General features: G+C 44.6%; 1 long non-coding RNA gene and 1 gene segment (V, D, J or C); one reads left to right on the forward strand and one right to left on the reverse strand.

Moving 5' to 3' along the window:
* The first annotated feature begins 5,858 nt into the window (after positions 1-5,858).
* The window catches only part of LOC111747724 (uncharacterized), a 100,242-nt gene continuing 80,891 nt past the window's right edge, over positions 5,859-25,209 (forward strand). Inside the window, exon 1 of the long non-coding RNA XR_010322570.1 lies at positions 5,859-6,207. This is a non-coding gene — a long non-coding RNA (uncharacterized LOC111747724). The remainder of the gene's footprint in view (positions 6,208-25,209) is intronic.
* Positions 13,970-20,293, reverse strand: LOC104846875 (T cell receptor beta variable 19-like). The segment is given in 4 exon segments: positions 13,970-14,643; positions 14,762-15,304; positions 16,294-18,692; positions 18,806-20,293. Coding segments are annotated over 2 exon segments (405 nt in total).

Consider the following 25,209-nt stretch of genomic DNA (forward strand, 5'->3'; position numbering starts at 1 on the left):
TGCAGCACTATGATGTGACCAGAGGAGGCTGGGCCTCACCTGGGAGGCAAGACACCCCCAGGACTGCTGGGCACAGCCCCATTTCATGTTCGCTGCCTCCAGTGCAGGCTTCCCAGCAGAGAGGGAGGCACAAAGCCAACATTTGCCTAAAAGGAGAAAGCAAACTCTAAATTTCATCAATTAGTGTTCTAGCCAGGGAGAGACCAGCCAGTCATTAGATGCCAGCTGCCTTGGGAAGGGGGTGGAGCCTGGGCAAAGCCCCTCTTTAACCAAACTTAATTCCTGAATAGAGGAGGTCCTGATTTTCTCAGCTCGAAAATCTTCTCCACAGTGGGTGGAGTAACCCTGAAGGGGAAACTGCCTCCTTGCAGGTCTTGTTTTGTGAATATCCATTCAACTATTTTGCTCTTTTGTATTGGGTTTGCTTGCCATTTTATGTTTGATCTGTAGGAATTCTTTACATTAGGGATTAAAAAAAAAAACAAAAAAAAACAGTTGCCATCAAGTTGACTCCAGGCCATGTGTGCTCAACAGTGTGTGCAGAGTAGACCTGCTCCATATGGTTTTCAAGGTTGTGAACTTCCAGAAGCAGAACACCAAGGCTTTCTTTCAAATCATCTCTGGGTAGATTTGAACCGCCAACCTTTCAGTTAGCAGTTGAGCACTTAACTGTTTGTACCACCCAGGGACTCTTTTATTTGTATATATATATCTCCCCATTGCCGTAGAGTCGATTCCACTTATAGCGGCCCTATAGGAGAGTAGAACTAACTGTCTCATAGGATTTCCAAGTGTTACCAACTGCCAGTCTGACACAAATGGTCCTCATCTTTTCCCGAGTAAGAATACAAGTGAAAGACAAACTATCTTCAGCAAGCTTTATTTTGCTTGAGTCAAGCAAAAGGAGTCAGTGGGGGACTAAGCCTCTCCAAAAGGCTGACTCGAAAAGGGAAGCAATTCTTGGGTTTATATGGGTTCGGTGGAGACAACAGAGTAATGAATATTTAGTGGGCTTCTTTCAAGGGGCTGGTACTTCTCAGAATGGTGGTGGATGATAATTAGATTGCACTCACTTCTGGAATCCAAGATGGAACCTGCTGATATTCAAGATGGAGTCCTCTCGGCAGCCCTTGGCATCACTTATTATGGGATATAGTGCAAGCAAACTGATGTTTGGCCCTACATTTCCATCTTTGGAGGGCTAAGGAAGGTTAAATATCGGTCACACTTTGTTCTTCTGCACATACAGGAGCCTGTAAAGGGAAAAGGACTAGAAAAACACTAAGAAGGAGGTGGTAATTCAAGGAATTGTTTCAACCTTATCTCACATTGACAGGGTGTGGTTCCTGTTTACCCAACTTCTAGATTCTAATCTTTTAACAGATGTTTTGTTCCACCAGCATAGTTAACCCTATCTGTCTCACAATGAGTGGCTGGTGAATTCGAACTGCTGACTGTTTGGTTAGCAGCTGTAGCTCTTAACCACTGTGCCACCAGGGCTCCAGATATATATAAAACCCAAAATCAAATGTCTTAGCCGTCTAGTGCTGCTGTAACAGAAATACTACAAGTGGACGGCTTTAACAAAGAGAAGTTTATTTTCTTACAGTAAAGTAGGCTGAAAGTCCAAATTCAGGGTGTTAGCTCCAGGGGAAGGCTTTCTCTCTCTGTCGGGCCTCTCATCAACCTTCTCCTGAACTAGGAGCTTCTCAGCGCAGGGACCCTGGGTCTAAAGGACTCCCTCTGCTTTCAGCACTGCTTTCTTGGTGGTATGGGGTCCCCAAATCTCTACTTGCTTCACTTTCCTTTTTATCTCTTGAGAGATAAAAGGTGGTACAGGCCACACCCCAGGGAAACTCCCTTTATATTAGATCAGGGATGTGACCTGGGTAACAGTGGTGTTTCAATCCCACCCTAATTGTTTTTAATATAAGACTATAATTACAAAATGGAAAACAACCACACAATGCTGGAAATCATGGCCAAGCCAAATCGATACATTTCTGGGGGGACATAATTCAATCCATGACACCAAACCTGTTGCCTTCAAGTTGATTCTGACTCATAGCAACCCGATACGGCAGAGTAGAACTGCCCCATAGGGTTTTCTAGGAGCAACTGGTGAATTTGAACTACTGATCTTTTGGTTAGCAGCCAAGCTCTTAGCCACTACACAACCAGGGCTCCCCATGTATACGTAAAACCAAAAAACAAAAGCCACTGCAGTTGGGTCGATTCCAACTCCCAGTGACCCTATAGGACAGAGTAGAACTGCCTCATAAGGGTTCCCAGGCCAAAATCTTTATGGAAACAGTCTGCTATATCTTTCTCCCAAAGAGTAGCTGATGAGTTTGAACCCTGGACCTTCTGGTTAGCAGCTGAGTGCTCTAACCACTGTATCACCAGGACTCCTATATAGTATATAACACATACATATATAGTTATGTTTCAGATTAATTTGCTTAGTGTTATCTTTGGATGAACAGATTTTTTTAAGTTGAAAAAAGAATAATTTATTATTATTAATTTTATGGTCAGATTTTTTTGTCTTCTCTAAGAAATTTTTACCTGCTCCAAGGCAATGAAGATACTCACACGTGTTTTCTTCCAGAAGATTTTATAATTCTAGAGTTTAACTCATCAAGGACTTTGATCCATTTCAAATTAATTTTTCTATGGAAGGATCAGGGAACTTCTGTGAAACATCAGATACTGAGAATAACAGGTTTTGCGGGCCATCTGTTCTCTGTCCCAGCTACTCAAAAGCAGCCATTGATAACATGGACATGAATGAACATGGTTGTGTTCCAGTAAAACTTTATTCATGGATACTGAAAGCAGGTATAGACAACATATAAATCAATGAGTGTGACTGTGTTCCAATAAAACTTTGTTCATAGATACTGAAATTTGCATGTCATATAAGTTTCACATGCCACAAAATATTATTCTCATTTTGATTTTTTTTCAACCATTAAAAAATATGAAAACAAACAAATGAACAAAAACGCTCTTAGCTTCTGGGCCATGCAAGAATAGGCAGAGACTGGATTTGACACGTGGGCTGTAGTTTGTTGAGCCCTGGATTGTGGTGTGAGATAAAGATTGAGATTCTCCTTTTTCCGTATCAATATACATTTTTTCCTGCAACATTTGTTGAAAAGAGTATTCTTTTCCCTTTTAATGCTCTTTTTAGTTTTGATCTAGGAACTAAAATATGCGTCTTTAACTTAACATAGTCTACCTACAAAAATATTCTATTATTTAGCTGTGTGTTTTTCATAAATGTCTTTTATTAGATAAAGGAAATTTCCTATTACTCTTAATTGCTGAGAGTTTTATCAAGAATGGATGTTGGGTTTTGTCAATAATTTTGGGATATCTATAGAGAGGATGGAGCCCTGGTGGCGAAGTAGCTAAGAGCTCAGCTGCTAATCCACCAGCTGCTCCTTGGAAACCCTATGGGGCAGCTCTACTCTGCCCTATAGGGTCACTATGAGTCAGAATCAACTTGACAGCAAACAACAACATAGAGAGAATCATATGCTTTTTCTGCTTTTAATATTTGATATGCTACTTGTTTTGTACTATTATAAAACTATGTTTTGAATGTTAAACCAACCTGGCATGACTGAGTTAAGCGCCACTTGGTCGTAATGTGTTATATCCTTCTTAGATATTACTGGACTTAGTTTGCTTCTACAGTTTAAAAGAATTATTGAATCTGTGTTCATGAGGGACATTGATTTGTAGATTTCTTTTCTTGTACTATCTTTATCTGATATTGGTACCAGGGCAATGCTGGCCTTAGGATGAGTTGTAATATCTTTATCTGATATTAGTATTGGGAATGCTGACCCCAGAATGGGTTGGGAATTTTTCCCTGCTCTTCAGTTTTCCCTGAAGTAATGTTTTAGTGGCATCCTACCGATTTGATTGGTTATGTTTTCGTTCATTTTGAAAACCACTTTCTAATTTTCCTTTTGGCTTCTTTTTTGACTCACCGGCTATTTAAAAGATTATTATTTCATTTCCAAATATTTGAAAAACTGCCAGAGTTCTTTCTGTGTTATTGATCTCTAATTTAGTTCTGTTGAGGTCAGAGAACAAACTTTGTATAGCTTGAACACTTTTGTATTTATCGATACTCATATAATGCCTGAGTCTAGTCCATCCTGGTAAATGCTCAGTGTGCTTTAGAGAAGAATGTATGTTCTTTGGGGTTTGGGAAAGGTATTCTATCAATGCCTGATAAGTCAAGTTGGTTGGTAGTGTCATTGAGCTCTTCTATATTCTTATTTATTTTCTGTCTACTAGTTTTATCGATTACTGAGAGAGGAGATTTGAAACCTCTGACTAAAATTGTGGACTTGTCTATTTCTCTTTGCAGTTCTGCTTTTGCTTCTGTGTTTTGAAGCTCTGTTATTAGGTGTGTAAATATTTATGACTGCTATGTTGTCTTGATAGAATTTTTTTTTTTAATTGAACTTTAGATGAAGGTTTATAGAACAAACTAGTTTCTCATCAAACAGCTAGTACACACATTGTTCTATGACATTGGTTAACAACCACATGGGCTGTTGACACTCTCCCTTCTCATCCCTGGGATAACTATTACCAACTTTCCTGTTCCCTCTTACTTTTCAGTCCCCAGCTCAGGGCTGGTGTGCCTCTTTAGTCTTGTTTTGTTCCATGGGCCTGTTCAATCTTTGGCTGAAGGCTGAACCTCAGGAGTGGCCTCATTACTGAGCTGAAAGGGTGTCCAAGGTCATACTGTCAGGGTTTCTCCAGTATGTCAGGCCAGGAAGTCTGGTCTTTCTTTTTTAGTTAGAATTTTGTTCTACATTTTTCTCCAGCTCTGTCCAGGACCCTTTATCATGATCCCTGTCAGAGCAGTCAATGGTGGTAGCTGGACACCATCTAGTTACACTGGACTCAGTCTGGTGGAGGCTGTGGAAGATGTGGTCCGTTAGTCCTTTGGACCAATCTTTCCCTTGTGTCTTTAGTTTTCTTCATTTTTCCTTGCTCCTGAAGGGGTGAGACCAGTGCAGTGTCCTAGATGGCCACTCACAAGCTTTTAAGACCCCAGATGCTACTCACCAAAGTAGAATGTAGAATATTTTCTTTCTAAACTCTGTTACGCCAATTGAGCTAGATGTTCCCTGAGACCATGGTCCCCATGGCGGGGGTGGGGGGGGGAGGGGGAATGTTTTTTAGCCAGAAAAGCAACTGGTATTCCTTTTAGCCTGCTTTTCTTTCTCTCTCCCGACCCTGTCTTTTTTGTAAAACCACTTTAACATTATTTGTTTGCTTTTTTGACCTGTCCTTTTGCCTCTTCCCTACCTCTTTCCATCTCAGGTAATAAATCATACAATAGGATGTGTATCAATCATAGTTTTTGCCTCACTTACAAAATCATTTATAGCTACTTCACAGTCAAAATTAAATGCTGAACTACACAAAGCAACATTTAATACTCTTGTGCAATGGTTATAGAATAACAACAATATGGAATCCCTTGCTTGAACTAATCAATTTAAAAGATAGATCATTGCTGAGAGGTGTTAAGTCTCCTGTCACTTTATGAGATTCCATTGTGCTTTCCACTATGTCAAGTAACCACAACCTGCAGTTTAGATTTGTCATATGCCAGATTTTCATTTTGTTTTAATACTTATATTAGAGTTTATAAAATACATATTTAATTTTGTATGTTTCACTTTGTCTAAATGGCATCATTCTCTTCACATTTCTCTATAACATAACATGTTGTTTTTTCCATCCAACAGATGTGTGTGATATTAACTCATGTCAGTGCATATAATTTTAGATAATCCATTTTCATTGCATTGGGCAAATCTTAGCATTCCATTATATTAATTTTCTAGAATGTATTGTCAATTCTTCGATTAACGCTTACTTTTTTTTTTTCCAGGTTTTTGCTGTTACAACCTTAGATATGCAGACGACACAACCTTGCTTGCTGAAAGTGAAGATGACTTGAAGCACTTACTGATGAAGGTAAAAGACTACTTCAGTATGGATTATATCTGAACATAAAGAAAAATCTTCACAACTGGACCAATAAACACATGATAAATGGAAAAATATTGATTTTTAAAAATTTTTCTTTTTTAGGCAGACCGTCAATGTCGGGTGAACTTTCTAGATTGTTTTATTTGAGGACCGACGACCCCAACCATCCTGGTAAATTTTAGACTTTCCTCTTGAGTTACTAAATATTCACAGAAAAGAACATTCCAGACTTGTAATGGAGAGAGGTGGAGTACAAACACCAATATGCAATTAGGGGGAAAGGATTTGGGTAGCTCAAAATTTAGTGCTTAGTTTTCTGTCAATCTGTTTGTTTTCAGTGTGGATTATTCTCTCTCATCTGCATTTGATATTTAGCTTTAAAGTTACAGACATGAAAAACCAAAAAACCCACTGCCATAGAGTAGATTCCGACTAACAGCGACAGACTAGAACTGCCCCATAGGGTTTCCAAGGAGTGGCTGGTGGGTTCCAACTGCCAACCTTTTGGTTAGCAGCTGAGCTCTTAACCACTGGGCCACTGTTGCTGTTGTTAGGTGGCATTGAGTTGATTCCAACTCATAGCAAGCCTATGTACAATAGAATGAAACACTGCCCAGTCATTCTCATGATTGTTGTTATACTTGAGCCCATTGTTGCAGTCATTGTGTTAACCCATCACGTTGAGGGTCTTCCTCTTTTTTGCTGACCATCTACTTTACCAAGCACGACATCCTTCTCCAGGGACTGACCCTTCCTGATAACATGTTCAAAGTAGGTGAGATAAAGTCTTGCCATCCTCACTTTTAAGGAGCATTCTGGCTGTACTTCTTCCAAGACAGACCGGTTGGTTCTTCTGACACTCCATGGTATATTCAATATTCTCTCTTTGCCAACACCATAATTCAAAGTCGTCAATTCTTCTTCAGTCTTCCTTATTCATTGCCCAGTTTTGCATGCATATGAGGCAGTTGAAAAAACCATGTCTTTGGTCAGGTGCACCTTAGCCCTTAAAATGACATTTTTTCTTTTTAACACTTTCAAGGGATCTTTTGCAGAAGATTTGCCCAATGCAATGCATTGATTGATTTTTTCAGTACTGATTCCATGGGTGCTGATGCTGGTAATGCCCAGAAATTCTTATTTAGTTGGTATGGGGTGTGCTTTTGGCATTGGCATTCTTGAAATGCTCCCAGGTGATTCTAAGGTCCCTCTGGGGTTGAGAAACTCTGCATCTTGTTTATCTTCTCTGGAGAGCAACAGAGGCTGTCCTGGGTTGGAGCCGTGCAGGGTGGAGCAGGGCATCTAGGAGGGGAAAAGCTCCCTGAGCAGACCTTGAATCACTCACCCTCTTTTGAACACAGCTGCACCATGCATTTCAGAGGGATTCCTTGGGCTTCCAATTCCCAAATCTTTCTGGGATCCAGAGGAAAGGGAATCAGCTAGTTTCTGGTGTCTTGGTCACCTTGCCTTAAGGGCTTATGCTATTTTTAATCCCTTGTTAATACTTCCATAAGCTTTCTACATATGTGTGCACTTACGTAACCACCACCCGGATTACAATACAGAATATTTTCAATATATGCAGAAATTCCCCACTTGTTCTTCCTCATTGCTGTTTAGATTTCTATTACCAAAGATTAGTTTTGTCTGTTCTTGACCTCCGTATGAATAGAATCATAAATTATGTACTCTTTAATGCCTGGCTTCTTTCATACAGTTTAGCCATATTGTTGTATGTGTCGGTGGTTTTTCTTCTCTCTCTCCTTCTCTTCCTCTCCCCCTTCATCCTCCTCCTTCTTCCTCTTCTTCTTTTCCTTCTTCTTCTTCTTTTCTTCCTCCATCTCCTCCTTCTTTTTCTGGGTACTATTGTCTTGTATGAATATACCAATATTTTTTTCTCATTTATCGGGATTTGGTTGTTTCGGGTTTTGGCTGTTGTGAATAAAGATGCTATGAGCGTTCCTGTTCGACAGATAAGGCGATTTCCCAGGCAGGTGCCTAGGAGTGAGATTGCTGAATCATAGGGAGACGCATTGTTCCTCAGTTCATCCACACCCAGGCCAAACTCTCTTCTCCAGGAAAGTTGCTGAGTGTTCCTTCAGGAACCTCTTCTCCCAATACAGAGAATTTGGACACTCCTTATTCAAATATTGATACCTCTTTTATCACTGATTTAATGCCAGGGTGATTCCCTAGCATAACACATTTGGCTTAAAGTAGATTCTTGTGGTATGAAGATCTTACCCTAGACTCAGTCACATATCTATCTATACTTATTTATTGATGTATTTATTTGTCAATTAGGTATGAATCAGACAAATACAGGTGTCAGCTACGTGGTGATGTTACCAATTCCTAGAAGGTAGGTCCTTATCTGGTGAGCTGAGACTTGCCAATTATCTGGACATCAATCTTTGAGAAAGGGAAATAACTTTATTGAAATTAGTAGAGCAAGGATCCTGGAGGAAGTTCCTCAGATCCGGCTCCCTGAGCTATGGGGAAGCAGGGCTTGTATGTGATTTAGGCAGCAAGATGGTGGTTGTGCAGGCTACTGGGGAGGGAAAATTCTAGAATGCAACCAGGAAACAGGAGGTGGCATAGTTATTGTCGGACCTCCTGCTTTGGAATAGGGTCCAGGTGATGATCTTCCTTCTGATTCGTTCCCCCTGATGCTGTGTCCTCTGTCGATGGCAATTAGAGGTCATAGCTGACCCTTCTGTGTGTGCGTGGTGAGCCAAATCTGGATTGGCCTAGTTTAAGTACTAATGGAAGTTTGCTGGCATTTGTAGGGCCAGGTTACAGTAGATGCTATGGGGATTTCAAAGTGTAAGATCAGATCCTACTACTAGAGGACCTGTTGGCATTCCAGAATATGTGCAAGTCATTATCAGGGGTGAATTACCCATAAGCAAGGTATACACAAGCTTAATTGTACTTACTTACCTATCTGTAGTGCAGAATTTTATGTGTTTTTCAAAAGATGTGGTAAAACCCAAGTGAAATTGTTAACTACAGAGTAGTAAATAAACACAGTTTAGGAGCACTGGTGGTGCGGTGGTTAAAGTACTGGACTGCTAACTGAAAAGTCAGTGTTGTGAAATCCCCAGCCACTCTGCAGAAGAAAGATGTGGCAGTCTGCTTTGGTAGAGATTTCCAGCCTTGAAAACCCTATGAGGTTGCTCTAAGTCGGAAGCGACCCGACAGCAGGGGATTCCTTGGTTACTGTAAACCGGTGCCTACTGTGCTTACTGGTTAATTCGCCCCTGGCCATTTATCCATCCAGTACAAAGATCTAACAGCTTCTCTTTCCAGGTGAAATCTGGGCCTGCTGTTTAGGCCCCAGGCGTATTTTACAGAAAGATCCGCAAGGCTCTCTGGTGGTCAAAGGGAGTATTCACCACATGCCTGTGGACCTTTCCTGTAGTCCTCCCCATCCCCCAAGGACAGTGAGAAGTGGACAGCTCTAGCAGGTGAGGCAGCAGCCAGGTATCTCCAGCACGTAGTGGAGTTTAAAAGAAGCTGTGTGTGGTGTGGTGTGGTGACCTGCCAGCATCCTCTGCTGAACTGTGTTATAGCTACACCATTATCCAGCCATTAATATGGATTGACAGTTGCCTTGTTAACCTCTCTAGCTACACTCAAGGGGAATGTGCTCCTAAATCCCTGTTCTAAGTTCTAAGTTCTCTACTTTTCTCCTTGTACATTCTCTCATCGAGGGATTGTATGTGCTTTCATTCTCCAGCTGTGCTAAATGTCCCGAGTTTCTCCCTCCCTCCAGATCCGCCCTTGAGCATCCAGCTGATGCCTGCATGCTTCCACTAGGGTTTCTGTTCCAAGGGTACCCGGTCTCAAAGTAAACCATGGTCTTCCCCCACCTGGTCCTCCCAATCCACCCAGCTCTAGTAGTCATCTCCACCACCTCCCTGTCTAGTGAGTCCCATGTCTAACCAGTTACCTGTTCTTTTGATCGGACTACCTGAACGTATTTTAAATTCCTCCTTTCCCTGTATTTCTACCACCACCACAATCATCCTAGCTTCACTTAAGAATACAGGGCCCCCGTGTCAGTCGGCATGAACTGGTGCTGTGTCCAGATCTACCTTTCTCAAGCCTGCTGACTAGTAAAGACTCTGTCCTCATCCATTCCCTGGGGTGAATATGGCCACAGCATTGACTGTAATCCAAACCAAATTTGTCCTCCTTGGACCATGACCATCAAAATAAAATCCTCAGCATTTCTTCCAGATTTTTGTTGATCGGAATGTGCACTTCTTTCTTAGGTGTAGCGCTTTCTTTCTGTGCTCACTCACTCTTGTCAATGAGCACAAGGTGTGGCTCCAGGGTTTGCTATTGTTGACAGTGCTGCTTAAGAACACTGTCGCATCTGTGTCTTCCCATGTGTGTATGTGAGAGTCTCCCTGGGTGTAAACCTGGGAGTGAGCTGGTGGGTCGTGGGGTTTAGGAATGTCCAACTATATGAGATAATGCCAAACTGCCTCCAAATTGTTTCTGTCACTATGCTCCCACAGTGATTAAAAATTCATTTTGTCCATTCTCACCCTTTCCAACCTTGGGTATGGTCAAACTTTTCATGTTTTCATAACTGTTATGGATTGAATTGTGTCCCACCCTAAGTATGTGCCCACTTGGCTAGACTATGATTTCCAGTATTGTGTGATTGTCCACAATTTTGTCATCTGATGTGATTTTCCTATGTGTCATAAATCCTACCTCTATGATGCTAATGAAGCAGGATTAGAGGCAGTTATGTTAATGAGGGAAGACTCAGTGTACAGGATTAGGTTGCATCTTGAGTCAATCTCTTTTGAAATGCAAAAGAGAGAAGCAAGCAGAGAGACAGGGGTGCCTCATACCACCAAGAAAGTAGTGCCAGGAGCAGAGCTTGTCCTTTGCACCTGGGGTGCCTGTGCTAAGAAGCTTATTGATCAAGGGAAGATTGATGACAAGGACCTTCCCCCACAGCTGACAGAGAGAGAAAGGCTTCCACTGGAGCTAACACCCTGGATTTGTACTTGTAGCCTATTCGACTGTGAGAGAATAAACTTCTGTTTGTTGAAACCATCCTCTTGTGGTATTTCTGTTATAGCAGGACTAGATAACTGAGACAATAATCTCATGTATAAAAACTTGCATATCGTTATGTCTTGCTTAGCATTTTCCTCATCCCCAAAGAAATTAAATATCTCTTCCTCTGTTTATTGGTCAAATAAGTTTCTTCTTCTATTAAGGGCATGTGCATGTTTGTTTTTTTTTCCCCCTTTCTACTTGATCATTCAAGATTGGTGGTCACTGTAATATTTTGATTTCCCCTAGCGAAAGATTTTTCTGCAAGGGCCTATACTCACTGCTCTACTTAACCGCTTCTGGCTTTGACAGAGCTCTCTAGGTCCTTAGACAAGCCATGTTGTTGAAAGTCACCCTTCTTTGCTCCTCTGCCTTCTCTCCCCTTAGTCACCTCTCTCAAGAGGCAGCTCAGCCAACACCTTCCATATACCTGGTCTTACCTGTTCATTCATCAACCAAAGCACTATGTAGTTCATCACGGAATTGTTCCTCATGACTGAGACTTTTGCTTCGCTGATTTATCCCTCTGTTATCTCAAGGGCCCAGCATGGTACAAGATGTTGTCAAGTAGTCTAGGAAATCTGAAGTCCACGTTTACCACAGAAAACTCACACATTTTATAGATCTATCTACAGTGAGTTTTTCTTACCATGTTTTCCATGATTAACATGTGGCAGAGTCAAGACAACCACCCAAGTTTTATAATTTTCCATCCAGGGACGTCTCCATGTTGGTGTCACTTTATAGACCCAGCGCCATGCCCGTTTTCTGGGTTTCACAATGGTGCCCCTACAGTTCACACTTTGAAACTCTCTGTGTATATATACATGCACATGTATACACTGTCTCTCTACACATACACACACACATGCTCAATCTCTCTCTTTACACACACACACACACACAACACACACACACACAATCACAGGTGTCTCAGTTCAAGGAGCTATGGTTTCCTACCCTGCACACCCCTTCCACAGGGCCCATAGACCCCTGGGGAACAGAAAGAGGCATCCAGGCAGTGGTTCTTGCTCGGGTCCCTGATTTATGCCCTGCACTGTGTCACTAGCACTCCAGAAGTAGAGGCTGCTGTCCTGGGCTGTGCATTTGTCACCGTCAGAGTTGAAAACTCGAGGTCTGGGCTGCTGATGGGGAACTTGGCCTCGCTAAGCTGTGCTCATAGGTTACCCTGGAGCCCTGGTTAGAAGTTGCAATCAGGGTGAAGCTCTGTTCTGGGAGCTGGAGATACCACAGCATCGTTGTTGCCTGGATGCCCGTGACGCGGCACTCGATCTTCACTGAGGTCCCATTCTTGCAGATGGCCCAGCTTGGGTGTCAAGAGATGAGGGCACCCAGCATGGGGCCTGGAGACACAGAAACCAAGGGTGAGGGGCCTCAGGCCGGGAGCCCTACATAACCCAGGCAGATACCTCAGCCTCGCGCCGCCACTCTTCCCCCAGCTCCAGAGAGCCCTATTTATTCTGTGAAATCTGCCTGTCCTGCACCCAGGATCACAAGCCACCCTCCTGACTGGTCATCTCTCACCTTGCCCTTTAGCTCTTAGAGAGGACGGCCGCTCCTTCTCACAGTCACACGCACACACGCACACACTCATATACACACACCATACACTCACACACTCATATACACATACAGACACATTCGTATACACACTGGTACACATGCTCATACAGGCACTCGCATACACACTTATACACACATATTGTATGCACACCTGTACACACACTCATACAAACACTCACACACATGCACACTCTTACATGCACTCACACACTTTTACGCTCACACTCATACACACATTCCTTCACACACACACTCACACACACACTCACACACACATTCACACACTCACACACACACACACTCATACACACACACACTCATACACACACACACACACACACACTCACACACACACACACACACACACACACACACACACCCTCATGAGGCACATACCGGGCCCCAGGAGCAGAGGCAGCACCAGCAGCCTCCGGAGCTGGCCTCTCACCACACCTCCCAAGAGACTGGGTCCCTACTGTGCGTTCTTCTCTGCACCCCTAGGGGATTTCCTGGGGGATGCCCTGGTCTGCTCCCTGGTGTTGAGCTCACCAATGGTGCAACCCGCATCCATTTCCCAATCCTTGGAGAACCAGGCATTGGCGAAACGGGACTCAGGCTTTCCAACACAGCCTCTAATTTTAGAAGAGATAAGCTGAGACCTGGAGCTTTGAAATGGCTTATGCACCTTCGCACGGGGTAGCCATGAGTCAGAATCACCTCAATGGCAGCTCACAACAACAACTGTGCAACTTTCTTAGCCATATAAAAGGAAAGGGGGTATCTGTGTAATGGATGGCATTATTGTCAGTTCTCTGCTTCTGTGCAATGTTTACAAAGTTATCAGACTAAGACAAATTGTGGTTGTTAATCATGACACCTGCTGCTGAGCAGAAGAAGTCCCAGGCTATAGGTTCAGTGTCTCTTCAGAACTCTGACGAGAACAAAGGAGTCTGGTGGGTCAATGGTTAAGCACTCGACTGAAAAGCAGTTTGAACCCACCAGCCGTCCCACAGGAGAAAGATGTGGCAGTCTGTTTCCATAAAGATTACAGCCTAGAAAACCTTATGGGGCCGTTCTACTCTGTCCTGTAGGGTAGCTATGAGCCAGGATTGACTCTACAGTAGTGGGTTTGGCATTTTTGGTGATGAGGACACCCCTTCGTTATCTCAATGTGGCATTTACTTCAGGACTATGGCATGACATTTCACCTCATAGAATGATGGGCCTAATTCTAGAAGTGTTTGTTGATCATTGCCCGCAGGTCTCTGTGTAAAGCAACGTGGAGACTGGAGGATAATTAATTCGAGTTACTTTACTGTAGTGGACGTCATAGTTGAGTATTGGTCCATGGAAATGGGTCCTAGGAAATTTAGGGAATTTCCTTCTGCTTTGAGTGTGCTGGGCTACCTGACCTGCAGGATTACTACCAGAAACAAAGAGCAGTTGCAAAGAGTCTGAGGGTTTTCTCCGAAGCTTTTTACTTTCATTTTTATATACCCTCCTTTTAGTTCATTTTATACCACAGCAGCAGTTTCATGTGCCTGCCTGGACTGGAGGAGGAGGGCAGGGTGTGGACACAGAATGCCTAGGCCTGTGGTTGGGACACGTTTATGCACGGGGAGGTGGCGGCTGTGCTTCTCTGTGGCTTGCTGCTGGCACAGAGGTACAGAGCTGTCTGGTTCCTTTGGGCCAGTGTCACCGCCAGGGGAAAGCGCTCCTTCTTCTCCCGAGAGGCGCTGTAGCCTGCAGCTGCATCTCCTTCCTGGACATCATTTGTCACAGGAGAGCAGTAGACCAGCTTCAGCCCCTGCCCCGGGTCCTGCTGGTACCAGTACATGGCGTCATCACCGAAACTCTGTTCACAGTCCAGGCTTACGTCCCGTCCTTCCTCTCGGACCAGGTATTTTGGGGTCTGAGAGATTCCAGAGTCTGTGATGCCTGTAAGGAAGCAAAAGAAGCTGCAGCCCAGAGAGGAGGTGCTGATGCTGCTGTCACTGGGGGGCTGACAGCAATCATGGCAGGTGGGGCAGGAATCCTTTCCTGAGCCCACACTCACCTGTTCCCAAGAGACAAAGGGCCACATAGCAGAGGACCTGGCTGCCCATCATGGGGTGGGGTCTCCTGGTATCACCAGCACTTGGAGAGAGAAGGGAGGGAGAACACTCTGGGCACTCCCTGGCCAAATATATGAATTCCTCAGAAGGCTAGATGAACAGGTGTCAGGGACCCTGAAGCCACTCAAGACGGGCTCCCTAATTCTGCAGATGAGGAGACTGAGGCCAGGAGACAGGAGTCAGTCAGTGCACCTCCTCATGCTTCTCATGGCCTCTGCATCCTCCTTTGCCCTGAGGGCGGCACCTCCATACCTCCCAGGCACACCTCCATACCTCCCAGGCACACCTCCATACCTCCCAGGCACACCTCCATACCTCCCAGGCACACCTCCATGACTGGCCCGTCTGTTTTACCTTCTAGTTACTGTGATGGTTTGATTGCCTATATGAGCTCACAGACACTCTGGTCGCGTACGATGCAGGATGCCACGTGATCCCATTATCTTTCTCAAGCAGGAGAGTCCCCTGGAGTCCTTCATAGGTACCTGCAGCAGCCGTGGAAATCAACACACCACTCATGTCTGCGGCTGAGCAGAGCATGGTGGCTGCCCTTGGGTCCATGAAGGACCTCACACCAGGGTCTTGCCTCCACTTGGCCACTTTCTCTCTGGCCAGTTTTAGGTGTTCATTTACATCAATTCATTCTCTTGGCTGTTTCCTGGTCTTTCTTCAATGTCCTTTAGTCATATCTATATACATGTATGTATATGCACACACATATATACAGATATAAATATATGTATAAATATATATAAACATATATGTATACACACACATATATACATATACATCAGAGCCCTGGTGGCACAGTGGTTAAGAGCTAACCAAAAGGTCAGCTGTCCGAATCCACCTGCTGGTCCTTGGAAACTCTATGGGTCAGTTCTACTCTGTCCTATAGGGTTGGTGTGAGTCTGAACAGATTTGATGGCAATGAGTTTTAAAGTCCTCATGGCAGTAGTCCTCAAACTTTACTGCTAACAAGAAATCTTCAGAGGCTTGGTAAAATTAATATGTACTCCTTAGCCTACCTCCAGATATTCTGACCCTGAAGTTCTGACCATACCCTGGAACAGGCCTTATGCCTGTACCTCTGGTGACGCTGAAAGAGTTGTCTGCACACGACATTTTCAAAGGTTTTGAGTAGAGATTTAAAAAAAGGCTAAATTAACAACAAAAATAACAAGAAAGGACAGCTAAGTCATTAAACTAAAAGGTTAAAACGTAAATGGAAATCCTGATGGTGTATTGCTTAAGAGCTACATCTGCTAACGAAAACATGGGCAGTTCAAATCCACTAGGCGCTCCTTGGAAATCCTATGTGGTAGTTCTACTCTGCCCTATAGGGTTGCTCTGAATCAAAATTGACTCAACAGCAATGGGTTTGGTTTTGGTTTATATTTAGGTTCTGAATACTGCATTAAAAAAAAAAAAAAAAAGAAAACAAGCAAGTTAATGGGAAATGGTATGAACGAACCTGAGCTGAGAGAGATCTCCAGGCTTATTGTACGGTCAGTATTGCCAATTCTTCAAAGAGGTCAAGCAGGCAAAGGAGCAATCATATCTTTTGTTCTGATTGTAGGCAGTTTGGACTGTTAGGAGAGAGGTTTCATCAGGGTGGAAGTAGTAGTCCAAGAGAAGGCTGACAAGAGCATCCAGAGGAGTGACTCCCCTGTGACAAGAGCAAAGGTTTCAGCCACCAGGAATAACAGTGGATTTGGAGGGGACCATGAATGGTGCGCTAAGGAACACTCTTTATAGAGAGCTAGAAAAGGAACTTGAAATGTTCTTAGCTGCTTTCAAGTTGGCCCTGGCTCATGGCAACCTCAGGTATAACAGAATGAAAAGTTGCCTGGTCCTGCACCATCTTCATCATTGTTGTTATATTTGTGTCCATTTTTTCGGCTGTTTCGTCAGCCCATCTCATTAAGGGTCTCCACCTTTTTTGTTGACCCTCTACTTTGCTGTCCTTTTCTACTGATTGCTCTTTCCTGATGATAGGTTCACAGTGTGTGAGTAGAAGACTCTCCATCCTCACTTCTAAGGAACATTCTTGCTGTGTTTCTTCTGAGGCTGATTTGTTCATGCTCTAACAAGAGGCCATAAAATTACAGCAGCAAAGTGAGAGCTGCTGTTTCAAGGGGTCAGAATGAAATTTTGTCTGAAAAAAGAAGTAGGTTTGGACTTCTGAGGGTAAGACAAATTAGTTCAGCTTATATTGAAAAAAGGAAGATGTGTCTAGACAGAACCTATAACTTTTTCAAAGCTGAGTAGCTGAGTGGTGGGGTGGTTAGAAATGGCCAGTTTTGTGGCCAGAATGGATTACATAATTTTAACAGAGCTATGTTGAATTCTTGGTCTGCTCTGTGTAAATGTAATGACCCACCTAGGTGAGTTAATAACCCAGCGGCTCGCTACACCTGTATCGATGTTGAGTGTGTTGTCCCCACTACATTTCAATCACACACCTGAGAACTGTTTACTTGTCTGCACCTCCGGTACCTTCCCACTGATAACACACTAGTCTGCTCTTCTCCCTCAGCTTTATAGAAACCAATAAGTGACTTCGCAGATTCTGAGGTTGTCACACTTAAAATTAGTATGTTTTTTCTGCTGCCCAGGTTTAACCCCTTAAAAAGAGATTAACTGGAGCATTCACTGGCTTGGACACTGTTCTGAAAACTCACATTTGATCTCCTTGCCATTTCCTTCTCTTTTCCTGGGGTCTCTGTATCCAGCAAATACACTGACAATTCCCCTGCTGACTTGTAATGGACACCTATTGGGTGCCCAGGTGCCTAATCTGGGAATTCATTTCCCTGAAATCCTCCCTTCTTAATCCATAAAGTCAAAGGGCCAGGCCCCAGGTGCGCTGTTCAAAACGACACAACCCCTGTAACTAGAGTTGGGTTTTCTAAGAGCACGTTCTTGAGAAAAGCAGAGCCAATCTGTCCTTTCTTCTGGATTTTGTAACGTAGGTTGAGAGAAAGTCAAATTGGTCCCTATCAATGTGGTTGGAAGACTACAATCAGAATCTATAATCTTCTACGTACTATGAGATCTAAGAAATGGAGAAGGCAACTTATAATAAGGAAGAATCATGACACAAACAAGGTGAGAAAACAAATGAGTTGTAAAGTCGGCCATGTCATTGTTGTAAGACTTCATTCCAGATTGTTTCTGAGAAATTTCTTTGCTCTTATTTTGATGTTTTATGGAGTCCCTGGATGATACAAATGGTTAAGTGTGTGACTACTAACCAAAAGTCTGGCAATTGGAACCCACCCACATGTACCTTGAAAGAAAGGCCTGGCAATCTGCTTTTAAAAGGCCACAGCCTTGAAAGCCCTATGCTATGGAGCGCAGTTCTACTCTGCACAGGTGGGGTCTCCATGACACCAGCAACTGGTGAGTCTTTTTCAGGTGGGACATGTCTTCAGCCTTGCAGTAAACTCCCTGTTGGCAAAGGGCAGCTCTAGTTAGCTTCTCTTACTTCCTTCCAGCCAGAAAGCCACCTGCTTCCTGCACTGGGCCACCATGAGCTTGTGCATCTAGAATAGCTGAACTTTCACAATGTGGACAGACGGCTGGCACAGTGATACATGGCTGAGTCCTGTAGTGCCACCAGCTGGATCTCCAAGCTGCAGGCTGAGTCTTGGTGGCACTCAGCTGAAAATCTCTCCTTGGGCATCTCATTTCCGCTAAGGACATATTTGTTCTGGAAGGAAATCAAGAACTTGAACTCTTTGATTGGAATCTGCTGATACCAGTGAACACAGCTGTGTCTTATCGTCAGGACGCAGTCCATGTTCACTTTCTGTCCTTTCCTTTTGAGCAGATATCTTGGCATCTGGGTGACTTCAGCATCAAGGGAGCCTACAAGGGAAGGAGACAGAGATTATGGAGTGAGTCCAAGAAGAGGATCTGGTGACATGGGCATGGGGAAAGGCTTGGGGCTGTGGACTAGCACCTTCGGGACAGAGATTTACCTGTACCCAGTAGGCAAAGGACCATAAAGCCGATGGCTACTGAGCGGATGGCAGAGTCAGGGGAAGAATGGAGGCAGGTGGCTTTCTCAGAGACTTCCCATCTCGTTTACACAGCTTGTCTGTGATGCGGCCACTTCATAGAACCCAGTGGTCCTCAGTGTATGGCTCTGTGCCTGAAAAAAAAAAGAGACAGCAGAAATTCAGAGAACATGGAGGGAGCTTTACCCTCACTTAAAGGAGAGACCATGTGATGTTGTTAATTCATAGGTAAATCGTGCTTAATTTGCCTTTCTTTGCTTCTCTGTCTCTGCTTTTCTTCCTTTAAAAAAGAAAGGTCTTTATTGTTTTTCTCCCATCCCCTACCCTTTCTACTCTTGCAGAAATTCCCGCCCACCCCAGGTAACCAACCAATAACTTTATGCGGATTTTCCACACCATTTTCAGGCTCTTAAACTCATACTTGACTTACATTTTTAGGCGGACAACCTTATCAGTCTTTATGGGTTTTGTGATAATTCAGAACACCATTCTCACCCAGAGATACATTATAAGACATCACACTCCCTTATGACCAGGCCCAAGGTGTCTCATTTATTTAGGCCATGGGAAGCCCATCTCCCTCAGTGCTGTGACCCTCCTTTTTGATTTTCCCTGCAGCTCTCGTGTGTCTTAGTGGATTTTTTGTGCTCTTCCATATAGATGACTCCATCCTATACATCTCCAAACATACTCTCTTGCAGTCTGATTTAACTATTTAGGGCTTCCATTTGACCATTCCAACATCACCTCCAAGTCCAGATATGAGCAGTCTGTAGAGTAGTGCCTTTTTCCCTAAGATGGTTTCTCCCCTGGGGGATTTTTATTTGGGAAGTATTTCTGCTTTCATTCTCCTATTAATGTACAAGTTGCCTCAGGTCTGTGTTGAAAGCACATGGATCCTTCTGGCAGACTGAAGACCGTAAGAGTAGATCAAATGCCAGAGAATCAAGTTCATGTGCACTGGGTTTCCCCAACCCTTCACATGATGCCTCTTGTATTTCTCAGCCTTTTTAACTTGGATTAAGCAGCCCTGGTTGAGCAGTGGTTAAGAGCTTGGCTGCTAACCAAAAAGATCAGCAGTTCTAATCTACCAGCTGTTCCTTGGAAACCCTATGGGGTGCTCTACTCTGTCCTAAAGGGTTGCTATGAGTAGGAATCCACTTGATGGCAACAGGTTTGGTTTTTGGTTTTAATTTAGATTAAAATGAACAATTAAAAAGAAGGGAAGAAACAAGTTCTTACTTTTCTGCTGAAGGGGACAGAACACATTTAACTTTAAATCAATGGTGCAAGGAAGAGTGGGTGAAGTTCATCCTGGAAACATATCACAAACTGAATATTGAGGAAACTACCACAAACTGAGTATTGGGGAAAATACTGGAAACTGAACTTCAGGCCAGTGTAGCCACTTTTCACTCTTGGCATAGCTGACAATGGTTTTTGCAGGTTTATGCCCAGCTCCTGCCTATAGATAAGATCATGGGAGCCATAAACCCACTTCCTGTTGTGGCTGTAAGAGGGGAGGTGGGCCCTAGAGAAGGCCCTTTTATCTGGGGAACAGGAGGTTTATGAGCAGAAGGGAGGCAAGGGCTCATCTCTGTGTCTCTACTGCTGGCACACAGGTACACGGCGGAGTCCCCCATGCCTGGAGAGCGGATGCCAAGCCCACAGAAGGAAGTGTTGGGCCGGCCGGGTTGGAAGTTATCAGAGGTGTCTGTTTCATTGTTAAATTCTGTATGGAAGTAGTAGAACAACAGCAGCTTTGGCGCTTGGCTATGCTTCTGCTGGTACCAGTACATGGCATTATGATTCAGATTCTGCGAACAGCTCAGGTTCACCAATTTTCCTGCCCTGGTAACGTGGTATTTTGGACTTTGGATGACCATAGCACCCATGGGACCTGTAGAGAGACAAGGGATACTTAGAGCTGGAAAGAAGCTGATGTTGCTGCCACAAAATAAAGTCACAGAACTGAGGAGGAACCCAGTTCTGTCGAGTGGGCTCCGACTCATAATGACCCACGTGTGTCCGAGTAGAACTAGGTGCTATAGGGTTTTCAATGGCTGGTTTCTCAGAAGTAGATGGCCAGGCATTTCTTAGAAGGCCCCTCTGGGTGGACAGTTAACAGGTAAGTGTGTTAACCCTTTGTGCCATCCAGGGACTTCAGAGCTGAGGACAAGAGTATCTTAGTCAGACATCCTTTCGAGCCCAGGACTCACCTGGTGTCAGAAGACAAAGAACCATGCAGGGGAGAAACCTGGAACCCATGGCAGGGCCAGAGTGGGAGTGAGGTGTCTGTCTGTTCCAGGCTCTGATCTCTGGATCGAGGGAGATAGTTCAGAGTCCCTGGTCCCTGGTAGATAGATTTGCCTGTGGTGACAGAGCTGCTGTTGACATCACAGAATGAGGTTCACCCCTCTGTGTGATATTATACCCAGCTTCCTTCTTGGCAAGGAGTCTGGGAGTGGCTGGGTCAGGCACAGAGCAGCAGTTGATCCCCTACAGCATTTACTGCTTCTTTGAGACAGGGCTTCCTTATTTGCCCCTGCTCCATGTCCTTCCAGACCTCTCCGCCCAACTCCCTTTTACTCACTTCCTATAGGGTGGCTCACAGCTTAAGGAGCCCTGGTGGCACAGTGGTTAAGTGTTCAAATGCCAACCTATCAGCTGTTCTGTGGGAGAAAGATGTGGTAGTCTGCTCCATAAGGACTTACAACCTAGGAAAGCCTATGTGGCAGTTTTACCCTGTCACTTCAGGTCAATGTGAGTTGGAAACAATTCGATGATAACAGTGTTTTCTTTCTTTCTTTTTTTTGATATAGGGTTGCTCAGAGGTCCCTCCACACATGCACAGCTTTGCAAACCTGCTGAGATACTGCTTTTGCACCTAACCCCCACATCACAGATGGATGACTGATATGTACAAGCTAAACAAGCGCTGTCGCGTTGACCCAACTTACAGTGACCCCACGTGGGTAGAGTACAACTGTCCTCCATAGGGATTTCAGTGACTGAAATTTTGGAAGCAGGTCACCAGGCCTTTCTTCCAAGATGACTCTGGGTGGATTTAAACCTCCAATCTTTCAGTTAGCATCCGAGTGCTTCAAACATTTTCACCACCCAGGAACTCTGTCTGCAAATTTTCTCCACCCTGATACATCATTCCAGCCCAGGGGGTCCTCTATCTATGCCCACTTTTTAGAGGGTGTCTAGAAATTCTCGACTACTCTTGACTATCAGTGGCACCATGATGCCTCCTTGAGGCCAGTGGGGAAGTCTCTAGAAGCTCTCCTCCTACACTGGTCAAAGGAAACCTGTGCACTAGAATGAGCTACAGTGGGGCTTAGAAAATCTTCCAGTTCCTCACGGTGCTACCAGACCTGTGTGGTCAGACCACCTCACTAGTGGACTGGGGTGATTAAGTCTTCTAGCTCCTTCTCTCCTTTCTTTAAGTCTGACTATACAGTACTCACTGCAGGTGTTCCTGCCTTCCCCATGACCATGCTGAGTCTCTTCAGATTTTGGGGGAAACGGACAGGAATTTTACCGTAAATGCCCCTGATATTCAGTTTATATACAGCTTCCTACGGCATGTTTTTTTTCTCCCCTTCTATAACCATAGCTTTTCTTCTTGCCTCTTTCTAGAACACCTCCTCATTGGGGGTCTGTACTACAGACAACATCTTATAAGCAACCCATGCCATTTACACTAAAAAATGTCAGCCCTGTGGAGAAAGGAAATTAGCTTTAATCTCTGAAAATGAACCTGGCTTTCTCACTAAAAAATGGCAGTTCGAAAACTGGCTGGAAATGAATATATTCTACACAAACGTAACTTTAAAATAACCACCAACACCACCATCATTCTCATCAAGCATCCTTCAAACCAGCAGTGAATGGATTTTTCTTCATTTTTTTTCCTTCAGGGAAACTCATTTCATCTTACTAATAGAAGACATATGAGGAGGTAGTCACTTCCCAAGTCCCAAGCATTTCAGATTATACCACGGGGTAGGTAAGCAAGGAGCCTTCTGGAGTTACACCAGAATAACACACAGAAATAAGCCCGCTGCTGCTGGGTCAGTTCCGACTCATGGAGACCACACGTGACACAGTAGAGCTGCCCCATAGGGTTTTCTTGGCTGTAATTTTTACACAAGCAGATCTCCAGGCCTTTCTTCTGTACAGCAGCCCAAAGTGCAGCCAGGACGCTCCTCAGAAGTGAGGATGGTGAGATTTCATCTTCTTGCTGTGGCAGGCCATCAGGAGGGACCAGTCCCTGGGGAGGGACATCATGCTCCAGAAAGTAGAGAGCGAGTGAAAAAGTGGAAGACCCGCAACGGGATGGATTGACACAGTGGCTGCAACAACGACCTCAAACATATTAACGATTGTGAGGATGGTGCAGGACGAGACCACATTTTATTGGTTGCACATAAGGTCACTGTGAGTCAGAGCCAACTCGTGGGCACCTAACAAGGACAACAAAGCTACTAGAATCAGTACTGCACTCTTGTACCTGTCTCTGCCCTGCTACGTGCAAGAGGGTCCCTTTACCTGGAAGGTGAAGACTGAGTCTGAGCGTCCACATATCTGTTTTGCACAATAACAACAAGATGTTTTCCGATTAATTTATGCAAATAAGTAGTCCTCTCACCTTCCCTGTACCTGTTCTTACCTGTTCATTCATTAACCAAAGCACTATGTAGTTCATCATGGAAATTTTCTCATGAGTGAAGCACTTGCTTGGCTGACTTATCCCACTTTTATCTCGAGGGTCCAGCATGGTGACGAGACGTTGTCAGATGGTCTAGGAAATCTGAAGTCCACGTTTACCACGGAAAACTCACACGTTTTATAGATCTATCTCTAGTGAGTTTTTCCTATCACGTTTTCCATGATTAACATGTGGCAGAGTCAAGACAACTATCCAGGTTTTATAATTTTCCATCCAGGGACGTCTGCATGTTGGTGTCACTTTATAGGCCCAGTCCCATGCCCGTTTTCTCGGTTTCACACATGGTGCCCCTACTCTTCACACTCACTCTCTGTGTATATAACGTACACACGTATACACTCTCTACACTAACACACACACGCACATTCAATCTCTCTCTCTACACACACACACACACAGTACACGTACACACACACTCACAGGTGTCTCAGTTCAAGGAGCTGCGGTTTCCTACCCTACACACTCCTCCCACAGGGCCCACAGACCCCTGGGAAGCAGAAAGGGGCATCCGGGCAGAGGTTCTTGCTCAGGTCCCTGATCTCTGCCTGGCACTGTGTCACTAGCACCACAGAAGTAGAGGCTGCTGTCCTGGGCCTGTGCACTGGTCACTGTCAGAGTTGAAAACGTGAGGTCTGGGTGGCTGATTGGGAACGTGTCTTGGTAAAGCCTTCCTCATAGGCGGTTCCAGATCCCTGGTTAGAAGTTGCGATCAGGGTGAAGCCCTGCTCTGGGAGCTGGAGATACCACAGCATCTTTGTTGCCTGGATGCCTGTGACAGGGCACTCGATCTCCACTGAGGTCCCATTCTTGCAGATGGCCCAGCTCGGGTGTTGAGAGACGAGGGCACACAGTGTGGGGCCTAGAGACACAGAGGCCAAGGGTGAGGGGCTGCAGGCCAGGAGCCCTACATGACCCAGGCAGATACCTCAGCCTCGCGCTCCCGCTCTTCCCCCAGCTCCAGAGAGCCCTATTTGTTCTGTGAAATCTCCCTGTCCTGCTCTCAGGATCACAACCCCAGCCCCCTCACTAGTCATCTCTCACCTTGCCCTTCAGTTCTTGGAGAGCACGGCCGTTCCTTCTCACAATTACACACACACACACACTCATATGCACACACCATACACTCATTCACTCATATACACATATAGACACATTTGTATACACACTGGTACACACGCTGATGCAGGCACTCACATACACACTCATACACACGTACTTGTACACACACATGCACACTCACAAGGCACTCACACACTTGTACACACACCCACACACTTATACTCACACACTCATACACACTCCTTCACACATATACACACACTTGCACACACACTCAAACACACCCACAAAAACACACACCCACCCACATGATGCACATACCGGGCCCCAGGAGCAGAAGCAGCACCAGCATCCTCCACAGCTGGCCTCTCACCACACTTTCTCTCAAGAGACTGGGTCCTGCTCTGCGTTCTTCTCTGCACCCCTAGGGGGCTCTCCTGAGGAACGCTCTGATCTGCCCCCTTGGGATGAGCTCACCAATGGTGCAACCTGCATCCATTTCTCAAAGGTCAGAGAACCAGACATTCCCAAAAGGGGGCTCAGGCTTTCTAATCCAGCCTCTAATTTT

The sequence above is a fragment of the Loxodonta africana genome, chromosome 8 (genome assembly GCF_030014295.1).
Source record: "Loxodonta africana isolate mLoxAfr1 chromosome 8, mLoxAfr1.hap2, whole genome shotgun sequence".
Classification (NCBI taxonomy): Eukaryota; Metazoa; Chordata; class Mammalia; order Proboscidea; family Elephantidae; genus Loxodonta; species Loxodonta africana.